Below are 20,828 nucleotides of genomic sequence, written 5' to 3'. Positions count from 1 at the left end.
ATCTTTTAATGAGATCCAGTTAGGTAGCATGCTATCCGGCTACACAAGGCCGGAAAACTGAAAAAGTCTGGATATATCAAACAGCTGGATAGATTTTTAGTTATCTGGCTAGAGGTAGCTTGATTAATTTAGGCTGGTATATTCAGCGGGATAGTCACTAACTGGCCTACTGAATATGGACCTCTAAATAAACATTACAAGGGTAAAATTATATCCAGGAAAGAGAATGAAAGTCTTCCTCATGGCCACAAGATGTCAGCATCCTTCCAGAAATGGCAGAAATTATAGGGAGATTAGTCAGGGATAGCATACATTCTCCATGCGCCATTTGTTTTTATTGCTTTCCTATCTAAAAAAAACTAGGAAAGCTTTGAGGCTGACAATCTACCTGTTTGCAGGAACTGCAGCTGCTCAATTTAATGACATGCAGTTTAACTGGTTTCCTTTTTGCCCCGTTAAGAGAAAGTTTACCCTCTTTATGTCATCACACCAAGCCATGCTGTGGAAAGTCACAAATTTTCTTGAAGATTGCAGCCAGATAGGCAGGGGCCTAGCATGAAGGAATGATTGCATAGATATGTTTGGAGGTTTCTCTCTTTGTGTTAACGCTTTGCTGTCTGGAAACTGACAGAGCTGCATGCCTGTGGCAGAAGAGAATTTTGGAGCTCAGTTGTGGTTAGAAAATACAGGGAAACATGAAAATGTTGCTCCGTATAATCATTTGTGGTAACCATGTGCAGGATTTTATTGCATTTATTTTTGGCCGGACAGGTTCCTCCTGCAGTTCTGAGTTTCCATTTCCTTTGAAACGGACGACTGGTGCACTACAGTGTCACAAGCCTTCATTCACAACCACCTGGAACTTTTTTTGGGGGGGAGGCAGGGTTCCCTATTTTATATCTCCTCCCAAGTCTACCCAGCAATAAAAACATTGCTTCTTTGGAAACCCAGCTGACATTTATTTATTTATTTAAAGCTTTTTTTTATACCGGCATTCATGATAGAATCACATCATGCCGGTTTACAAGTAACAAGGGGAGTGAAAAAAAACCTAACATTTAACAGGTGGAGAGAAGCAAGAAAGTTACAATAAAACAGGGGAAGCAGGAACTGGGATAAGAAAAGAAGCCTGAGTAGTTTTAGGAGTAAAACATGGAGCCTGGGGAGACCAGACCGCTGGGTCCCTCTTCCGGGACCGGACCAACTACCCGCCCTTGCCGCTGTGAGGGGGAGGAGCCGTGAGCCATAAGAACGCCGCGGCGGGATCTGAGAGCCGGAGACCAGACCGCTGGGTCCCTCTTCTGGGACCGGACCAACTACCCGCCCTTGCCGCTGTGAGGGGGAGGAGCCGTGAGCCATAAGAACGCCGCGGCGGCGTCTGAGAGCCGGAGACCAGACCGCTGGGTCCCTCTTCCGGGACTGGACCAACTACCCGCTCTTGCCGCTGTGAGGGGGAGGAGCCGTGAGCCATAAGAACGCCGCGGCGGCGTCTGAGAGCCGGAGACCAGACCGCTGGGTCCCTCTTCCGGGACCGGACCAACTACCCGCCCTTGCCGCTGTGAGGGGGAGGAGCCGTGAGCCATAAGAACGCCGCGGCGGCGTCTGAGAGCTGGAGACCAGACCGCTGGGTCCCTCTTCCGGGACCGGACCAACTACCCGCCCTTGCCGCTGTGAGGGGGAGGAGCCGTGAACCATAAGAACGCCGCGGCGGCGTCTGAGAGCCGGAGACCAGACCGCTGGGTCCCTCTTCCGGGACCGGACCAACTACCCGCCCTTGCCGCTGTGAGGGGGAGGAGCCGTGAGCCATAAGAACGCCGCGGCGGCATCTGAGAGCCGGAGACCAGACCGCTGGGTCCCTCTTCCGGGACCGGACCAACTACCCGCCCTTGCCGCTGTGAGGGGGAGGAGCCGTGAGCCATAAGAACGCCGCGGCGGCGTCTGAGAGCCGGAGACCAGACCGCTGGGTCCCTCTTCCGGGACCGGACCAACTACCCGCCCTTGCCGCTGTGAGGGGGAGGAGCCGTGAACCATAAGAACGCCGCGGCGGCGGCGCATCTTCGCCGCTGGTGCGTCACCAAAGCCGTGCGCACCTAAGGGGTGCGCATGGCTTTGTCCGGCTTAGTCCGGATTAAGTCGGAAAGAGGAAGAAACCCCGCGTCTGAGCCCCTTCACTGAGATCAAAGGAAACAGGTACTATTTAAAGCGTCTATCTCATATCTGTTTGTTGCTTGTTGAAAAAATGCCTGCTAAGAGAAAAGGTAAGGTAAGGGTGTTTCCCTCAGAACCCCTGCCTCCCCTAATGCAATTAGAGATAGACCGCTTTATGTCCCAGTTAAAAAAAGATAATGCCGAGGAGTCCATTGGAGGCCTCTTGCAAGGAGAGCAAGGAGCTTCCCAGGAAGAGGCATCTCTCAGTCCTGTCTACCGTTTGTCTCCCTTCCAACGCGGAACAAGCGGAGGAACTGAATCTCTGCCCACTGAAGATGTGGAGCAAAAGATTGTACCTGAGGGAGTAACCTCCGTTTTGGTATCGGGAGTAAAAGGAACTGAGGAGGATCCTCTTGAAATAGGGGAACCCTCAGTGCCCTTAGTAGGTCCACAACTTCGACCTCCTCAACTCGATATCCCCGTGGAAGAACGGCCATTAACAACACGGCCAGAGACTGTAACATTGGCTGCTATCTGGGACTTGGTGAGCGGCTTGAATGCTACGGTGAACAGGTTGGAAGGGAAACTTGATAACGTAGCTTCTAATTTACAACAACAAGTTTCTACTATACAGAATCAAGTTACTGGTCTTTCTACTAGAGTGGATGTAATTGAGAAAAATATGGAAGAAGTAAAATTAGTGAAAAATAAGTTGATTAGTGACTATCTTGTATGTTCTAAACGTGTAGAATATTTAGAAAATAATGCTAGACATTTAAATGTCAGGATTATTAATTTTCCAAAAATTTTAGGTGAAACTATTCTTACATCTTTAAAGAGATTCCTGTCTGAGATATTAGGATTTACAGAAAATGAAATGCCTAATATTAATACATGTTTCTTTGTAAAAAAAAGAGATCCTCGGATCCAGTAATAACCGTTCCAGATAACCTAACTGGTTTTTTGGAAGATTCAACCCTACAGGTTTTAGACAGGAATACTCTAATTGTATCTTTTGTCACTACTGGTGATATTACTAAGCTAATGAAACACTACTTCCAAAAGTTTCCTCTTGCTTATATGGGACAAGATGTTAAAATCTTCCCTGATCTAGCACCAGCTACTCATAGTAAGCGTAGAGAATTCCTATTATTAAAACCCAGAGTAACTACTTTAGGTTTTTCTTTTCTTTTGAAATATCCATGTAGATGTTTAATTAAGAGAGGTAATGAATCGTTTTGCTTTAATCATGTGGAACATCTGACTCAATTCATCGTAGCCAGAGAACCAATCACCTCCTCCCCAGTGGTAGCCTAGGAGTCAGGCAAAAAAAAAATATATATACTGGGAAATGTACCTTAAAATTGAAAAAAAAAAAAAAATTTTCTGGTTTAAAATCTCCAATTATTTTTCTTATACTTTGATTCTCAGATGTTTGTATTTAATACTCCTGATGGAAAATTTACAAAAATTTTTTTCTTTTTAAGAATGTTTCCATTTCAACATAAATATTTTTGAAACATGAATATTGTTAAATAGGTTTTCTTTTTCATGTTGAAGTGAAGAAATTGAAATATGAATTTCAAATGGTGTATTTGAAATGGAAGATATTTATGTAATGAATTATTTGAAAATTATTATAAATAAATAAATAAACACGGAGCCTGAGGCTTTGCCATTGCATGACACTGTTGCAGGAAGACTGGGATCCCCTGCCCTGCCGTGCCCCCAAGACCAGGGTCCCCAAAACCTGACTCCAGAATCAAAGCCAGCTCTTCTGCAGATCAGCACGCAGCATCTGCCACTGAGTCCCTTCCCACACCTTACCCCCACCCCCATACACACACACACAACATGCAGGATTATAAAATAAACATATCAGCCACAAAAGAGAACATACATAAAATAAGTACATTAAACATGTAACAGGAAAAATATCTAATGAAAAGAAAGTCTTTGCAAGGGTAAACCCTGCTGAACATAATGAACTCGTAGGGTCACTTCTGCCTAATCTGCTATGTATGTTAGTGTAACCTTGTGGCACATTGTGATCCGCTGCTCCGTGCCTTGTAACAGAGTGGGTATTTCTTTAACACTCAGAGTAATAGCGTGGTAGAACCTTTCTATGTGTTAGTGAAAGACCTCTACAGGCCGATACAGTAAAGCGCGGCCGCGGTTTCCCTGCTTCTAACCCGCTTTCTACTCACAATTTGGCCGCGTTAGTCCAACCCGCGATTAACTATCCCTTTTAACCCATCCTTACCGCTTCTTTAAATCAACGGGTAACCCTTTCCGCCCACGGCATGTATATGAGATGTAAACGATCGGATTAGCTATTCCCTCCCATACAGTAACGTGCGCCCCGATTATTGCCTTTTTAACCTGCAGTTTTGCCGCGTGTTTAACCTGTTAATTTACCGCCTACCCTTACCCCTGCGTTAGTGTGGAGCGTCACGTCAGAGAGACGAAATTTCACGGGCAAACGACCCCCTCACCCCCGGGACAAGACCTTTAGAGGAGCCAGGATCGGGCAAACTTTCCCCCAGCCCCCGCTCACCTGCCCTGGCCGCGTCCATGGGTGCCGGTCTCCGGAGCAGCCCCAGTCCTCTCTCCCCTCCTCCCGGGGGCAGCCGGCGGCGAGAGCGAGAGCGGCTTCAGCAGCCCGGGGCGGATCGGGCGCTCCCCATGCGAGGCGGCTTCCAGCAGCCCTCGCCGGCGATGGTGAATGAGCACACGCCGTGACCTGAGCGCCCGGCTGGACGTCCGAGGTCACGGCATGCGCTCATGGCAGCAAAGGTGCATGAACGCACACCGTGACCTGAGCGCCCGGCTGGACGTCCGAGGTCATCGCCGCCTCGAATGGGGAGCGCCCAATCCGCCCCGGGCTGCTGAAGCCGCTCTCGCTCTCGCCGCCGGCTGCCCCCGGGAGGAGGGGAGAGAGGACTGGGGCTGCTCCGGAGACCGACACCCATGGACGCGGCCAGGGCAGGTGAGCAGGGGCTGGGGGAAAGTTTGCCCGATCCTGAAGCGTGGCTTTCCTGGTGCGTTGGATTTTAGGTTGGGCAGGCAAGAGTTTAGGCCGGCTAATGACAGGTACCAGCGCACCCAGGATACTGTATAGGCGCTGTATAGTGCTCTATACAGTAAAATGGTTTGTGCTTCATGGACGCTTCTTGGACGCGCTTTGGACGCGGCTTGCATTTGCATGCCATTTAAATACTGTATCGAGCGGTAGGTGATCCGAACTGTGCGTGCGGCAAACGAGCGGGCGCCCGGCACTGCCGCACTTTTTCTACCGCGTCCTTACTGTATCGGCCTGCTAGAGAGGTAAAAGTCTGCAGGAGGAAGCTGAAAGGGGTAACTTGGGGGCCTATTAAGCTGCACTAGCACGTTAGTGTGCGGTAAAGAAAACACTCATAGTGCAGAAATAATGTATGGCTCACAAATCCCGGTACAACGCAGGAATGCCAATGAACTACACTGCATGCAAAGGAACTCATTACCGTGCAAATTGAATAACACAGATTGTGTTAAAGTTTACAAGTCGCGTTATTCACTGAAAGTTAATTATAACTCAAGAGGTGCATCGGAATACTAGGCTCCTGGGGTTGGACTTTAAAGGGGCCACATAGCACCAGAACCCCCTCCATTCCTGTGTAAAAAAAAAAAAAGGTTCCTGGGGATCTAGTGGGACCATGGCGCCCCCCCCCCCCCCCCCCCCACCATATGCCTTCACCCGGTAAAAAAAAAAAAATTGAAGTTTAGGGCTGTTAGCCCCCTCCCCTGGTAAGAAGGTCTGCCCCCTCCCCCAACCTCAAAAGCTCTACTTGAAATGCTGGTGGTCTTGTGGGGGCAGAAATGAACCCCAATTGTTTCTGTCCCACCGGTGCCATTTTTCAAACTGGTGCCAGCTGACTCTTAAAATGGCAGCCTTGGAATGGGAGGATGGCTACTGAGTGTGGCTGCAGCTGGGAACGCATGACATTCTCGACCGCAGCAACATCTGGAAAAGTACTGCATGATTCATCAAGCGGCGGTACTCTGTGCTAAAGTTTAGGAAAGCCCCGAGTAGTTTTCCCTGCTGAAATACTGCCATGCCCTAGTAAACAGGCTCCAGGATGAGCTCCCAAAAAGTGATGAAAAAAAATCCTCTTTCCATCCACCTCCCTCTCAGACTGGGCTTTCCACCTTACCCATAGGAGGAAAATGCAGCACCAACTTAGAGGATTTTTTTCCCCCCTTTTGGGAACAATTTCTGGTAACAGAAAACTGTGAGTAAGACCTATGTTATGCTAAAACTGGGTAACTGGCATAAAACTCAGCTCAGAGAGACAGGGGCATCAGCTCCACCACTCTTCTATCCCACAGGAGTGTTATAGTCCTCCAGAAACAAAAACTGCCAGAAACTGTGTATGCAATGCTGGGATCATCTTTTGTAAGAGGATGCTTTTACCATTCACTGTGAGCTGCCAGTGGGTTGGGTTTGGTCACTATCTAAAAGTCTTGTAAATAAAACAGAACTTGCGGAATCGCCACTAAAGTTTCAGCCTGAACTTCTTGGAGTAAGAGTTTTATTGCCTACGGAAAGAGAAGAAACCAATAGTCATCTGTTGGTAAGTCCAGATTCTGAGCTTTATAGTGGAGCCTGCCAGGGGGGTCTAGTCAGCCCTTCCAGCTTCACTAGGGGTTGCAGCTTTAATTTTGAGTCTGTCATGCGTTATAACATTTCTGCTTGGATCTGTCACAATGTTTTATGTTATTATGAGTCAGTTGCAGGGCGTTATTTGTATTATTGTGGTATGTTTTAATGTGACTGTATGATTGTTCCTTTTATGCATCTCATGGATCATCAGATATTGCAGTCTATAATTTTTTTTTTAATAAACAGTCAATTCACCATCTGTTCAAGTGAGATTATTTAAGAACCTAACTCACATGGGGATTAGAACCCCACCTACCAAGCAAGGTCTACATTAGTGATAAAGAGAATGTAATATAGATCTACAGAAACAGACTATATAGATTCATATAAGAATATATATGTGTGTGTGTGTGTGTTTGTATGTGTCTTTCAATATCTGTATGAGCCTATATTTATATATAGGGAATTTTTGTAATTTATGACAATTTGCATGCAGTAAACTATCAGATTAGGATGATGGCTCAGGGCACAGATATGGCAAGTTTCTAGATTTTTTTTCCTCCCACTACAGTAGCTGGAGACTAGCTTGATGGCTAGGAAATTTGATGGGCTGAAATAGGCATCCTGGTATCTATGCTATTTCCTTAATAATTGCCTCTACCTTGTTTTAAATATAAAATGAATTACCGGTAAATAGTAAGGTCAATATTCAAAGAGTTTGTCTGGGTAACTTTTAGAGTTATCCAGGCAAAATTACAAGATCTGAATATTTTTCCCTGGCTCCCCAGCTAAATTTTGTCCAGGCAGCTCGTTACCTGCATTTCTGGGGAGCATTTTCACGTTGACTGCTGATATTCAGTGCTGCCCGGACAAAATTAGCCCAAAAAGTTTAGTGGGAAAAGTACCTGTGCTAGCGGAAGCCTTATCTGGGTGTGCTCCATTGAATTTACCCGTATAGCTTTCCTGCTCACTGGATTGTTCTTTGTGGACCTCAGTATATATAGGGTTGGATAATGTTCCATTCTCCAGAACATTTCTTGTCCTTCTTGTACCATTTGCTCTTCGTAAGGAAGAATTTCCCCAGTCTTCTTATCACTCCTGCTTGTATCCTGTCCCTCTTCAGCCCTGCATACTGTGCTCTAGTGGCTAACTTGATTTTTGGCACCATATTGCTACAATTTTTGCTGGTTTCCCTATGCTTCCTCTTGTTGATACACTGTGTTATATAAACTTATGGTGCTTTATGAAACACAATAAAATAATAATTTCTCATACCATCCTTAGCATATTGCTAGCAGTTGGATTCACGGATCTTCTTAAGGCATTATGGCGGTTCACAATTTCATTTTGGACAGTGGCTAAATTTGTATCCAATAAGCCAAGCTGCAAGAATGAAAAGATTTTAAAAGAAATATTTTTTCTTTCATTTTAATAGCTGCATAATATACTAGTGGACATTGCTTCACACTGCAATTTCATTTGTTCAAACATATTTTAATTTAAGTACACCAAAAAATTTGCATGATCTATTTGTCTATAATCAATAAAGTGATTACTAATTATTTATTTATTTTATTTAATTCTTTTATATACCGACCTTCATGACGGGAGTCATATCAAATCGGTTTACATGGAACGAAAGGGTAACATTCTTATCAACCGTTTAACAGTAAAATAATCAGAGGAGGTAAAAAATTATAATTTAATATTATCATTGGAATATTTGTACAACTTCCTTATTCTCGTCTACATAAACTATAATGAAAGGGTGCTGTCAGGGGCATAATAGGGTCATGATCTGTTGCTATGATATAAATTGAAGATACTTTCTTACAAATCAAATGTTGAGGAGCCCCCAAGGTATTTACTGGCAAAGCAGAAGGCTCTCCCTTGCTATTAGTTCTGTTATAAATACCCCCAAGGGATTCACCTGAACAGAAGCCGCCACGGCAAGCACCATCCATCCAAGAACCAATCCCTGCAGCCAGCCTGACGACAGAGCAGGTATCCCATGTAGAGCGCAGGATGATATACAAATAGGATATAGGAAGCAAAGTTGAAAGATTTAATCACCAAAACATGAATAACTCACACTCATGTTAACCCCAATGAGCTTTCTGTTTTCCACTTCCCCAGCTGCTCCAGACATGCTGGTGATGGTGCTGCTGCTCCCCCTATAGCACCCACCCCGCCCCTCTGCTCCATATAGGTTGGAGCCTAATTCTAATATATCAGTTGACGATAAGAAATAGTGTGAAATTCAATGGCCATTATGGATGCAGCTCACACTGAGGGTCACTGCCACAGTACAATGATGATAGATGTGGTGTTTTTGTTGTTGGGGTATTTTTGGTGGGTAGTTTCCTCCTCCTGCTTTGGGTTTCCAGCTCAGTTGAAGCCAGCATCTTTTGGTCTACCCAGGTTTTTTTCCCTCTCTCACCCCTCATTTTATAGCCTTCCCACATCTAGTTGAGCCATGGCAAGAAGAATCCTCTAGCAGGGACAAAGACCACAACTCGTTCCAGAACTCAGTATGCCAGCACTCAAGTATGGTACACGACCTTGGAATATATATTGATCCAAAAATATCAATAATACTCCAGGTATAATCAGTCATACAGAGTCGTTTTGTAAATTAAAGCTATTATGCCATCTCAAACACCTTCTTGAACCAGCCAATTTTCGTACCATTCTTCAGGCCTTACTTCTCTCTGGAATTGATTACTGCAGCTCACTCTTTGCTGGTTTGCCCCTTTCAACAATACATCCTCTCCAAATAATACAAAATTCAGTAGCTTGTTTTACTCACAGGAACACACATCAGAGATCATATTATGCCTTTTCTCAAATCGTTACACTGGTTACATGCAACATAAAACCGCCATTATTATACACAATCATCTCTATAATGCTTCCTCCCCCTGGATTGAGTCCACCTTAAGGACTCATTCTCCATCACGTTCATTGCGCTCCTCTGGTCAATATCTATTGTATATTCCCTCTCCCAGAGTAGTGCTCCTTCTCCAACTATGACCCCACCTTCTAGAACTCTTTGCCCAGGCACATTCATCTGGCCCAAGATGGCAAAGATTTCAAGAAATTACTAAAACATGCCTGTTCACTATGGCCTTCCCCAATGAATGATACCATCAAACAATACTCTTCATGTATCACTCTGGCCTCCTCAACACTTGTAATAGCCGCCTTTATTATTTTGCCTTGGCTAAAGCCCTTGCTATTATTATTGTAATTGTATCTGTGGCATCTTGGTACCACGAAGATATTTATCATTTTATTTTGTCTTTTATTATTGTTTTACTAGCTGTGTATGTTTTATTGTGCCCTGCTATGAACGTCTTTTGGAAGGGGAGGTAATAAAAACTTTTAAATAAATAAAATAAAAAGCGTGCACCCAGAGTTTGTCCACTCGGTGTCACTGCTGTGCAATGACTGAGACTCTCTCTCCCCAGGTGCCACTGCCTCTGTACCATCCCCAGCACTGGTTTGCTCAAGAAACAGAAACCAAATTTGGCAACAGAACCCAGATCTTGTACATGGCAGTGCACAGCACTTGCAGTGATCTATCTGGGCTGGCTGAACATCGCTGTTTTTTAATCAGTTCTTGAAAGGTCGCATAAGTTTGACACTCTGCACTGCCTCCCTTTTTATTCCCCTCCCCCCAACTCCTTGCTGGCTCTCATCCTGCTCAGTCACCATGCTATGAAAGCAGAAAACATTAATTTTAAGTTGAAAATGCAGATCATAGCTTTATTAGCATAACATAACATTTAGATTAGATTGAATTTAGATTTGTTTCACATTTTTCTATTAAATTACAGAGCTCAAGCACAGGTTAGAATCATAGCTCACTGATAAAAAAAAAAAAATCAACTATTTCGTCAGTATTAAATTCCCATTCCATTTGTAGTTTGAGGACGTCCTATTACTGTCCTCTCATTCCAGGGCTGAGATGCCCTTTGAATGACTGCATTCCTCTTTTCCTCATGAGTAGAAGTCATTCCCATCCAGGAATGCTGCCTCTCCCTTTTGGCCCCCACTCCTCTTGTTTCACATCAACTCACAGGTGGCCTCTGAAGTCCTCAGGGCCTGAACGCCTTCCACAGCTGCCTGCTCAGCTGGTGAGGATGCACCATGAGGACCGATCAAGAAACCTTGACTTCACCGCCTTCTGTTGCTGACTGCCAGGCCAAGTTAAATATGCCACAGCCTTGCTCTGTTGGATGTGCGCCATCAAGTCTGTCAATCCCCCCTGAAGCTTGAGAAAATCCTATGTTCAGTTGCTGAATATTTGTAATTGCTCCTTCTTACTGCTTTGTCATTTCTTGTGTATCTTTCTGTGCACAAGAAATGACAAAGCAGGACAAAATGATGAGGATGATGTTGGACTCCACAGGATCTTTGTGAAGACCAGTTCTTGTTTAATCCTTAATATCAGCTCTTTCCTATTCGGTCTAAGCAAATCACTACCACCCAAATCAGCAAGCAGCACTGCTGACCCTGGTTGAAATGTCCCTTTAATATAGGACATCCAACCTCATGCCCCTTTAATAGGTTCAATGGGTATGCCTAAGGGCTTCCCCTAGATATTAGCTCCTCCCTTTACATCCCCAAAATATAAAAATTAAAATGCTGAGTTCCAGGCTTCTCTGAGGACATTCACATCAGGGAGATTACAAGATCACCCATCAGAATTCCATCTGCATGTTCTCTTTGTACCTTTTGCTGATATCACCAGCATGACCCCCGATGTCGCTGTGTAAACTGTGATGCTTGGGTGCCTCTTTTCTTCTTTAAGGTATCCTCTGAGCGCCCTATTGAAATGAAATAGTTTATGTATCTCATCCCTCAGCTATACGCTAATCACGTTCAGTATTACTCTTCTGTAATCGTGCATTTTTTTACTGGACAAATGTTTCTATTTATTACTTTGTATTGCACACCACTTCTTTATGCCGTAGCACCTGGGCGGGACAGATCCTTTTACTTGCACCTAGGGACACATAGGAAAAAGACGGACCCTGTCTAGACTACACTCCTATAATGTCTCTCAGTCTCCCCTTCATCCCGCCAGATAGCTTTACTCTCCGAGTCCCAAGAATCCAATGTGGGGACCAACAATTGTTCTTACAACCTGCTTTTTGCAAGACGAGCCCTTTCTCCCTCCTCTGTCCACAGCACTGATAATTAACACTGTCTCTGCACCCAATAAACACCTATGAGAAGAATGGTGATTTCCAACTTCTTTACCGATAGTTGATTAGATGACTGAACAACATTTACAGCTTCAGTTTCTTTCTTGGTTCAAGTCAATAAATAATAAGACAGCAGAAAGATTTAATAAACTTGTGACTCCATTTCTTTTGCAAGGTCTCTGCTTTCCTCTGGAAGCACATCTACATACACAGAATTCATTTTTCCCAATTACTCCAATGATCTCTGATTTATCAAACTGAAGTTTGTTCAGTCTTCCTTTAACTCCCAATTTATTGCCCCAGCACTTCCCACTGAGGGAGGTCAGAAATCACACCCAATCGTTTTATCAGAACTTGGTCCCTGATTTAATGCTCTTCCGGAATCCTCTTGAAATACTATAACTCCTCATGCAGCGCCTGCTGGGCACCTCACTCTCTCTCCCTTTCTGTAATGCTCCACACAGCAGCAACAAAGTTCTTGTTTCCTTTTTTTTTTTATTCCTTTACTTTCCTTCCCTCAGATGAACTTCTCTCCTCTTCTGTTTCTTAGACTCCACACACCCAATGGTTTGGTTACTGAGTCCCGGGTACCAAGAGTCATCAGCTCCCAGTAGAACAAAAAAAGTCTTTCAACCCAAAAAGGGGGGAAAAATCAAGCAAGAATTAGGAAGAGTGGAGACAGTGGAGACAGTGCAAAAGACAGTTACTTCAAAATATTCTTCCTCTGTATCAGGCCACTGTCAGGTCTATCCTCTGAAGGAGAGACAGTGCACTGCAGATCTTCCTTACCCCAAATCCAGCCTTCAACACAGGGACGTCGCAATCCACTGCAACAAGGGGGGTGGCTCTCACAGGGAATTCTCAAAAATTGACTTAAAAAAGAGTCCAAAGCAAGCTTAACAGCTGGATAGATGAGTCAACAGATGAAGACTTCCTTACTTCCTTCCCATAACTTAGGAGAAGATTGTAAGACAGAAGGCAGAGAGCTCCTGTTTCCTTGAAAGGCTACCTAAAAATCCATGAGGATAGATGGTGCTTTGGGATGATAAACAGCCAGGACACACCATTTACTGTTCCCACATGGGGGAGCAAAACCCAAACCTCTCTCACTTATTTCTACACAGATCCTCCCCAATCAATTGATACACTCCTTTTAGTTAAGGAAACCAAAGGTTCCCTGCAATGCTTTAACCTTTCTTCCCCCTCCTCATTCCTTTCAGTGACTGATAGCATTGAAAAACATAACCACACATGCTATGGCAAATAGTGATTATTTTAAGATTTTGTGGAACTTATTCAAACCTATAGTGTTTTTATTCTCTGTTATAGCATTGACAATAATTCATGTTCCTCAAAGGCATTATGGCATCAGGGCTGTCCTTAGGGGGGGTGAATAAAGGTGACTACCCTAGGCCCTACATTTAGGGGGCCCGTACCTTCATGGTAGCTCCATCCCCAATACAATACAATACAATACAATTTCCTGTCAGCTCGAAGGTGGAGCCATATACATCAGCATTCCAGAACCCCGCTGTGGTTGATTTGCCCCTGGCTCTGCACTCCCCTGAGGTCACCCCTGTATGGCATCACATGCTACTCCAAGAGAGGAAGAGAAAATGTAAGATGTTTGCTTGAAATCTTTGCCCAGTTTATTAAAACTAACCTTACAGGACAGTATCTGTTAATAAAGCTGAATTCGGTAGATTTCTCCAGTCTCATATTTCAAGCTATCTCATAAGATCAGCATAAGACCTGCAGGGTCAGAAAGCAAGAATGGAGCAGCACAAAAAAGGTAAGTTGATGAAGCGGGGGGGGCGGGGGGGAGGCTGGAATCCCCCAATACCAATCAAGACTGGGGAGGGATTCCATGTGCGGGAGGGGAGAAGGAAGAATGGGAGAGACACAGGGTGGTTATGACTGGGTGTGCAAACTGTGCATTTGCACAGGGTGTCAATACCAGGAGGTGGCATCACACTGCTGAGCTGACCAGTGGAACAGAGGCTGCTGCTCGAGCAACAGCAGCATATGCTGCTCTGAGCTACAACTACTGGCCTGCTACCATGTAGCCCAACAGAGAGGTTGAGCCAGAGTGGTAGGGGCAGGCCATGAGCGGCTGCAATACTGAAAAGCCAGCTCGTTGCTTGATGTCTTCCAAGGGAAGAGATAAAAAGGGCTGGAGGAGGCAGGGCAGTTTTCTGCTGTTGGCAGCGCCCTCCTGCTGGGTGTTCTTGTACATTCTGAGGTCATATTAACCGCACACTGTAGGGCTGCCAACAAGCTCCAGATTTTCAGGATAGGTTGATCCAGTCCTGGTTTTACATCATTGCACGCAGGGGCTTTTTATATTAAAAAAAAACAAAACAACAACTCTACCTAAATAATAAAGGAACTTACAATAGACTTCTAACCAGATGTGATGCCGGTGTAATACTAAAATTAGTGACAATTTAGAAAACTATGGGTAGACACTGCCCTTACTGCTTTGCCAAATTCTAGCTATATGATGTCATTCTGAAAGTGCATCTGTGCTACTGATCTATGTATTTCAATATTATTGAAAGGAGGACATGGCTCCTGCTCTATTTATGAATTATTGCTATTGGTATTGTACTCCCAGGGAACTCCTGTGCACTCTGCTGTGTGACCAGTCCTTCTGCAGCCACTGTACAGAGAGGACAGAAGCCACTGCAGGAACACAGAGGACACGTGCCACTGTAGGGAGCACACTACTCCTTGCAGGGTTCATTTGGTAGGAAAAGTCCTTTTACAAAGTTATAATGCACTTGCAAGGCAATAAGTTTTTCACTGTTGTTTCGGTTAAATTCTCTTACTACTGTTGATCCTGCTTAAGCCATGAAACCTTTTTTTTTTTTTCCCTGCATTAAAAATACATTCAATCTCCCCCCCTGCACCAGCATCACACTCACCTTCTGATGTTCACTTCCAGCAGCAATCTTGTAAACAAGTCACCTAACTTCTCTGCTCCTTGTAAAGCTCTGCTTTGCTCCAGGTATTTCCCATCCTATTGTTTTCCCACCCATACCTCACTGATAACCCTTGTGCTGTTCTCCCCCCCCCCCCCCCCCCCCCAATTCCTTAGTGTGGCTCAACAGTAGCAGGTATGGGGGTGGGGAGAAAGGAAAACCAGCAGCCATGGTTCAATTGCTTTTAGGCTCTTAAACAGAGCCAGCTTTGCATTATGTTAAGCTAAAAACAAACAGCAGCTTTAACTAATCAGCAAACACATTTTTCATCACAGTAGGCCTTGACATTTGGATCTAGGCAGTGACGGATTTAGGCTTTTGACGTCCCTAGGCACTGTTGGTGCTGTCACCACACACCCCCCCCCCCTCCATTATCTCCCTTTTCCCTCCCAACGTTGAACAACAGGGAGCAGGCCAAAGGCACAGTGCCCCCCCCCCCCCTAGTTTCCTGTGGCAGTTCAGGGGTAGATCCTGTGGCAAAAATGTAAACATTCTGAAGCAAATTGGCAAACTTTCCATCTTTTATATTACATTATGAAAAGTACTTTTACACTATATTTATTAGTATACATTATAATTTTTTTTTATTGGAAGGTAGCAAATGTTCAACCAGCTTGCTCCCTCCCCCCCAACAGATTTCTGCTGCCTGGGCACAGGCCTAGTGTGCCTATTGACAAATCCAGGCCTGGATCTAGGCATCACCAGACAATGGGTGTGGGCAGCGGGAAGTAAAGGAAGAGCCCGTGGCTGAGAACTCTCTCAACTTCCCCCTCCTTTATCTCAGTCTCCCATCCTGTCCCCAGCAGTCTCCTCTCTCTCACTCATCCCTCCCTTCATTCCCAGCAGTCTCCCACTCAAACTCTACCTCATCCCCAGCAATCTCCCTCTCTCTCTCACTCAATGCCCCCTTGCACCGCTCAGTTTCCTACTATCTCTCAACCATCCCTTCCTCACCAGCAGTAACATTAATGTGCTCTACCACCTACAGGCAGCAGCTCACCTCCTCCTCCAGTCCGATGATGAACACAACAATTTGGGAAAGAGAAACAGCACGGGGAGGGTTGGGAAGGGACAAGAAAGAAGAGAGAAAAAGCAGGGTAAAAGAGGGGAGGCAGGAAGGAAGCGGAAGAGGGAGAGAAGCCTGGGAAAATGGAAGGAATCCAAGAGAGAGGAGAGAGGACAGAGAAGGAAGCAACAAGGGGCAGAGCTGTAGCGAGCTTATGGCCGAAATGGCCACGGCCATAGGCGCCATCCATCCTAAGGTGCCATGCTCGCACACAATCGGGCCAATACAGTACAGTGTGCTCTGGTGGAGCGCACTGCTAGCCGTTATACTGTAAGGGGTAATAGTGCGTCGAAAACGCGCGGCCAACCCCTCCAAAACTAATAGAGCCCGCAACATGCAAATGCATGTTGATGGGCCTATTAGACATTCCCGCGCGATACAGAAAGCAAAGGGCTAGATTTTAAAAGCCCTGCGTGCCGGCGCGCCTATTTTGCATAGGCCGCCGGCACGTGCAAAGCCCCGGGAGGGGGCGTGTCTGGGGCGTGTCAGCAGTCAGGGGGCATGTCCTGGAGGCATGTCCGGGATCAGGGGGTGGTCTGGGGCGGGTCCGGGGGCTTGGCGATGGTTCGGGGGCAGGCGGGGGGCGGTCCCGAGTCCCCCGGCACTGCGGCCTGTGCCGGGGGATGCCGAGGCGGCGCGGGCAAATTACGCCTGCTTCAAGCAGGCGTAACTTGCACAACAAAAGGTAGGAGGGGGATATAGGTAGGGCTGGGGGGTGGGGTAGATAGGGGAAGGGAGGGGAAGGTGGGCGGACGCGGAAGGAAAGTTCCCTCCGACGCCGCTCCAATTTCGGAGCGGCCTCAGAGGGAACGGAGGCAGGCTGCGCGGCTCAGTGCGCGCAGGCTGCCGATTTTGCGCAACCTTGCGCCCTCCAACCCAGGATTTTATAAGATATACACAGCTACACGCGTATCTTATAAAATCCGGCGTACTTTTGTTGGCGCCAGTTGCGCCAACAAAAGTACACGCGCGAGTACTGTTTTAAGATCTACCTCAAAATGTGCAGGGAAGCCGCACATTTTATTTTCAGAAATTAATGCCTGCCAAAGGCAGGCACTAATTTCGGCCAGCACCGGGGAAGTGTACAGAAAAGCAGAAAAAACTGCTTTTCTGTACACCAAAAATAAAAATAAAAACTGCTTTTCTGACCCAAAAATAAAAAAAAATTTTAAATTAAAAATTTTTTTTTAAATGTGCCCATGGCCTGCGGGTCAGAAGACGGACGCTCAATTATGCCAGCGTCTGTTTTCCAAACCCATGGCTGTCAGTGGGCTCGAGAACCGACGCTGGAAAAATTGAGCGTCGGCTGTCAAACCCACTGACAGCTGCCGCTCCTGTCAAAAAGGAGGCGCTAGGGATGCGCTAGAGTCCCTAGCGCCTCTTTTTACACGGGCCCTCATTTGCATCTTCTTCCCCCCCCGTCGCGCAACTTTTACTGAATTGGCCTGAATGTTGTGGAAAAGCTGGCGCCCCTCCTCCCGATACAGCCCAGAGGTTTGCTGCCATGGGGGGGGAGGAGGGGGGGAGAGAGAATGAAATGCTGCTTCTGTTGTCCCTTCTCCCCTCAGAGCCATCCTTTAAGAGGGAGCGGGGAAATTGGGACAAAAATATCAATGCTGATGCCCAATGGAGGCGGCCTGAGCAGGATCCCCTCCCTCTGCAGTCTGGAACAGTGCGGTCCGCGATCATGAGATGAATCTTTGGGAGCAGGAAAAGCAGGGCTCCCGCCGGCTTGAAGAAGATGCCTTGGCCTCCCTTCCCCCCAAGTGCCAGTTAGAGCGGCGGCACACAGGGCCACGAGAAGCATCAGCCTCCTTTGCCCCGCACACTAAGGAGCAACACAGCCTGTGGTTCAGCAAGAAAAAGAATCATCTTCCCCTCTTCTCTTGGCAGTCAGGCACAGGAGGAGCAGAACCGCCCACCAGCTAGAAGATACAGCATCGGCCTTCTCTAAGTCTGAAGCAGGAGCAGGTGCAGCACAGCCCTGACGCTAGAAAGAGGAGTCTGGTGAACCGTGGGGCTGAGGGAGGAGGCTGCTGCTCCTTCTGCTTCCAGAGGGGGGAAACAAGTGAGAGAGAGCGAGAGCAAGTGTGTAGGTGTGACTGAGCATTGCAGAGAGTGAATGTGGATGTGATTGAGCATGGCAGAGTATGGGTGTGAATGTGATTGAGCATGGCAGAGAGAAAGGGTGTGGGTGTGATTGAACATGGCAGAAATTGTGTGTGTGTGTGTGTGTGTGTGTGTGTGTGTGTGTGTGAGATTGAGTATGGGAGAGAGAAGAAAACATTTTTGCACAACAATCCCTCTACTCTCTCCCTGTTAATCATTAACAATCTCAGGGCATCTGGAATTTAAAAGTTGCCAGGTATGGAAAGCAAGTGATTAAAAAAAAAAAAAAAAAATCCTTATTTGTTTTTATTATTGATGTGTCTGCTGTTTTGAAATGTTTTATTGGCATTTGGAAAAGTTTTATGAGTTTTTCATTATTCAATGTTTTATTTATCATCTGTTTTGAAATATTTATTCTTTTTATTGATATGGTTTTATTATTATGATTGTTTTATATTTCTTGATTTTATTTGATACTTTATGAGACATGGTGTGGTTTCTATTTTTCCATTGTTGCACTGCATGCAGAGTATGGCTTGTTGTGGTTTCCAGTTCGCTTTTTGTCTGCCCTTTTCTATTTATACTTTATGATCTCATTATTTTATGTTTGAAGGTCTATGTTCTGCATGTGTGACTGAGGTGGGGGATTCTGCTAGCTTTTAGTTTCTGTGTAGTGATCTATAAACGCCTGGCTTATTCCATTTTCCTAAAAGGAGATGTATTGGTGTCCTAAGACCTGATGTAATATTTACAGTGTCATCTTTTCATAGGTAGGTTAATGTTTGTGGTAGCTTTTAGTTCTGTTCAGGTATAAGAGATTTACTATATTGTTATTGTAATTTAGTTTACTCATGGCATTCTCGGGACCAAGCACACACCCAGCACACGTTACCATAGATGTATTACCATATGGGTTCCAAGCATCTTTTTTGCTTTTCTGGTTGACACCACAACAGTGCATGTAAATATAATAATACGTTAGTGATATTTTTATTCAGAAGACTATATTTTGAATGTTCTTTTTCAAGTATTCTTTTTTTTTTTTTATTTAAACTTTATTATTTTCTACAGTAGTTAACCATGAAAATACAAGAAAAATGTGGTACAAATCATCACCACCTCATTAAGTAATTACAAACCATATCTCCATTATTTATATCACATTCCCATAAAATGAAGGACAACAAGAATACAATGTATGAATAAATCAATACATATATCAACTTTCCAAAGCTATGCCCATTACTGGGTATTCTTGGGATAAATCCATTTTAGGGAGAGGGAGTTTATTTCATTTTTCTTGAACATTTTCTTCTGATATCTGGGTTGGATTTTTTCAATCAAAAAGTTTCCAAATGAGTAGGGTCAGTGAATCCAAATTTCTTCCCTTGATAGGTCACGTAGCATACATGGAAACTTTAAAAGAAGGTAGCCCCAAGTGCGAGCACCCGACTTTTCAAAGTAAGGAAATACTTTCTCCTGGCCTGAGTGGCGCGAGCCACATCAGGGAATATTTGGATTTTTTACCACAAAATAAAATGTCTTTATTTCTAAAGAATTTTCTGAATAATGTGTCTTTGTCTTGTTCGGCCAATAATGAAACAAAAAGAGTTGCCCTATTAGTAATCACATCTAGTGATTCTTCTAGGAAAGTTGATATACCTATGCTGTGGGAAGTAGGTTCTTCATTCCTTTGTTCTTCCATATTTCTTACAACTTTCCTTGGAAAGTAATAAATTTTAGACACCTTTGGAATTTCCTCTTCCCCATATAGTAAAATTTCTTTCAAATACTTTTTAAGCATTTCAAAAGGCGATAACAAACGGGTCTGGGGAAAGTTCAATATCCTAAGGTTTTTCAATCTATATAAATTTTCAAGATGCTCATCTCTTTATGCATTACTAAACTATCTTTAATAAATACATTTCCAGAATCCTGTATTAACTGCATATTTGTTATCAAGGTATCTACTTCTTTCTCACTTAGATATTTTCCTCCCTTGTTCCTCAATTACTACAACATTTCTATTAATTACCGTTGACAATGACTTATTCATTTTCAATACATTACTATCCAACCTCGATATCATCCGCCCTAGATCTAACAGTGTAATATTGTCAGATATTTCATTAAGACTAATATTACTTTCAATTCAACTGGGAGCTTAATTTCTGCATTCTGAGTAATAGCATAATCATTATTTCCAGTTCGTGCGATTACTGCTTGTGTTACCAAGCTTAAATCTGCATGAACCGCTCCTACCAGTTCTGGATTCGGTTGCGGTGGAGATCTCTGTCCTTCGCCAGGACTTAAGGAAGCCAAAGATGAAGCTTCCATATTGTCCTTACTCGGCGTTTCCATCCGTCTCGTCACTGATGGTCCATCGGGCCTGTGCGATGATATGGCAGCGGAGACGAAGTTGCAACTTTCGCTTTCCTTTTCCTGCCCATTGGGGTAACAAATAAAAAATATGTCCCGGTCACCGGACACCCGGACTAAGCCGGACCAAGCCGCGCCAGCGGCAGCGGGGCGCCGCCCTACCCCGGATCTTATAGGAGGTAGGCCCGCCCAGCTGACGTCACTCGCCGCGACTCAGCTGTTCTCTCGGGGAAAGATGTCGATTCCGGGTTCGCGATACCTGGGAGGCCTCAGCAAGCGAACGGCCA

General features: G+C 45.0%; 1 protein-coding gene across 1 annotated transcript in view; it reads right to left on the bottom strand.

Moving 5' to 3' along the window:
* The window catches only part of LOC115088845 (cysteine-rich venom protein-like), an 80,775-nt gene that overhangs the window by 34,250 nt on the left and 25,697 nt on the right, over positions 1-20,828 (bottom strand). The window contains exons 2-4 of the mRNA XM_029597030.1: positions 11,528-11,622; positions 8,721-8,779; positions 8,066-8,173 (exon numbers count right to left, since the gene is read on the bottom strand). Coding sequence (XP_029452890.1) covers positions 8,066-8,173; positions 8,721-8,779; positions 11,528-11,549 — 189 coding nt within the window. The 5' untranslated portion in view covers positions 11,550-11,622. The remainder of the gene's footprint in view (positions 1-8,065; positions 8,174-8,720; positions 8,780-11,527; positions 11,623-20,828) is intronic.

Source organism: Rhinatrema bivittatum, chromosome 3, assembly GCF_901001135.1.
Source record: "Rhinatrema bivittatum chromosome 3, aRhiBiv1.1, whole genome shotgun sequence".
In the NCBI taxonomy this organism is placed as follows: Eukaryota; Metazoa; Chordata; class Amphibia; order Gymnophiona; family Rhinatrematidae; genus Rhinatrema; species Rhinatrema bivittatum.
This window is presented reverse-complemented; position numbering and strand designations above follow the sequence as displayed.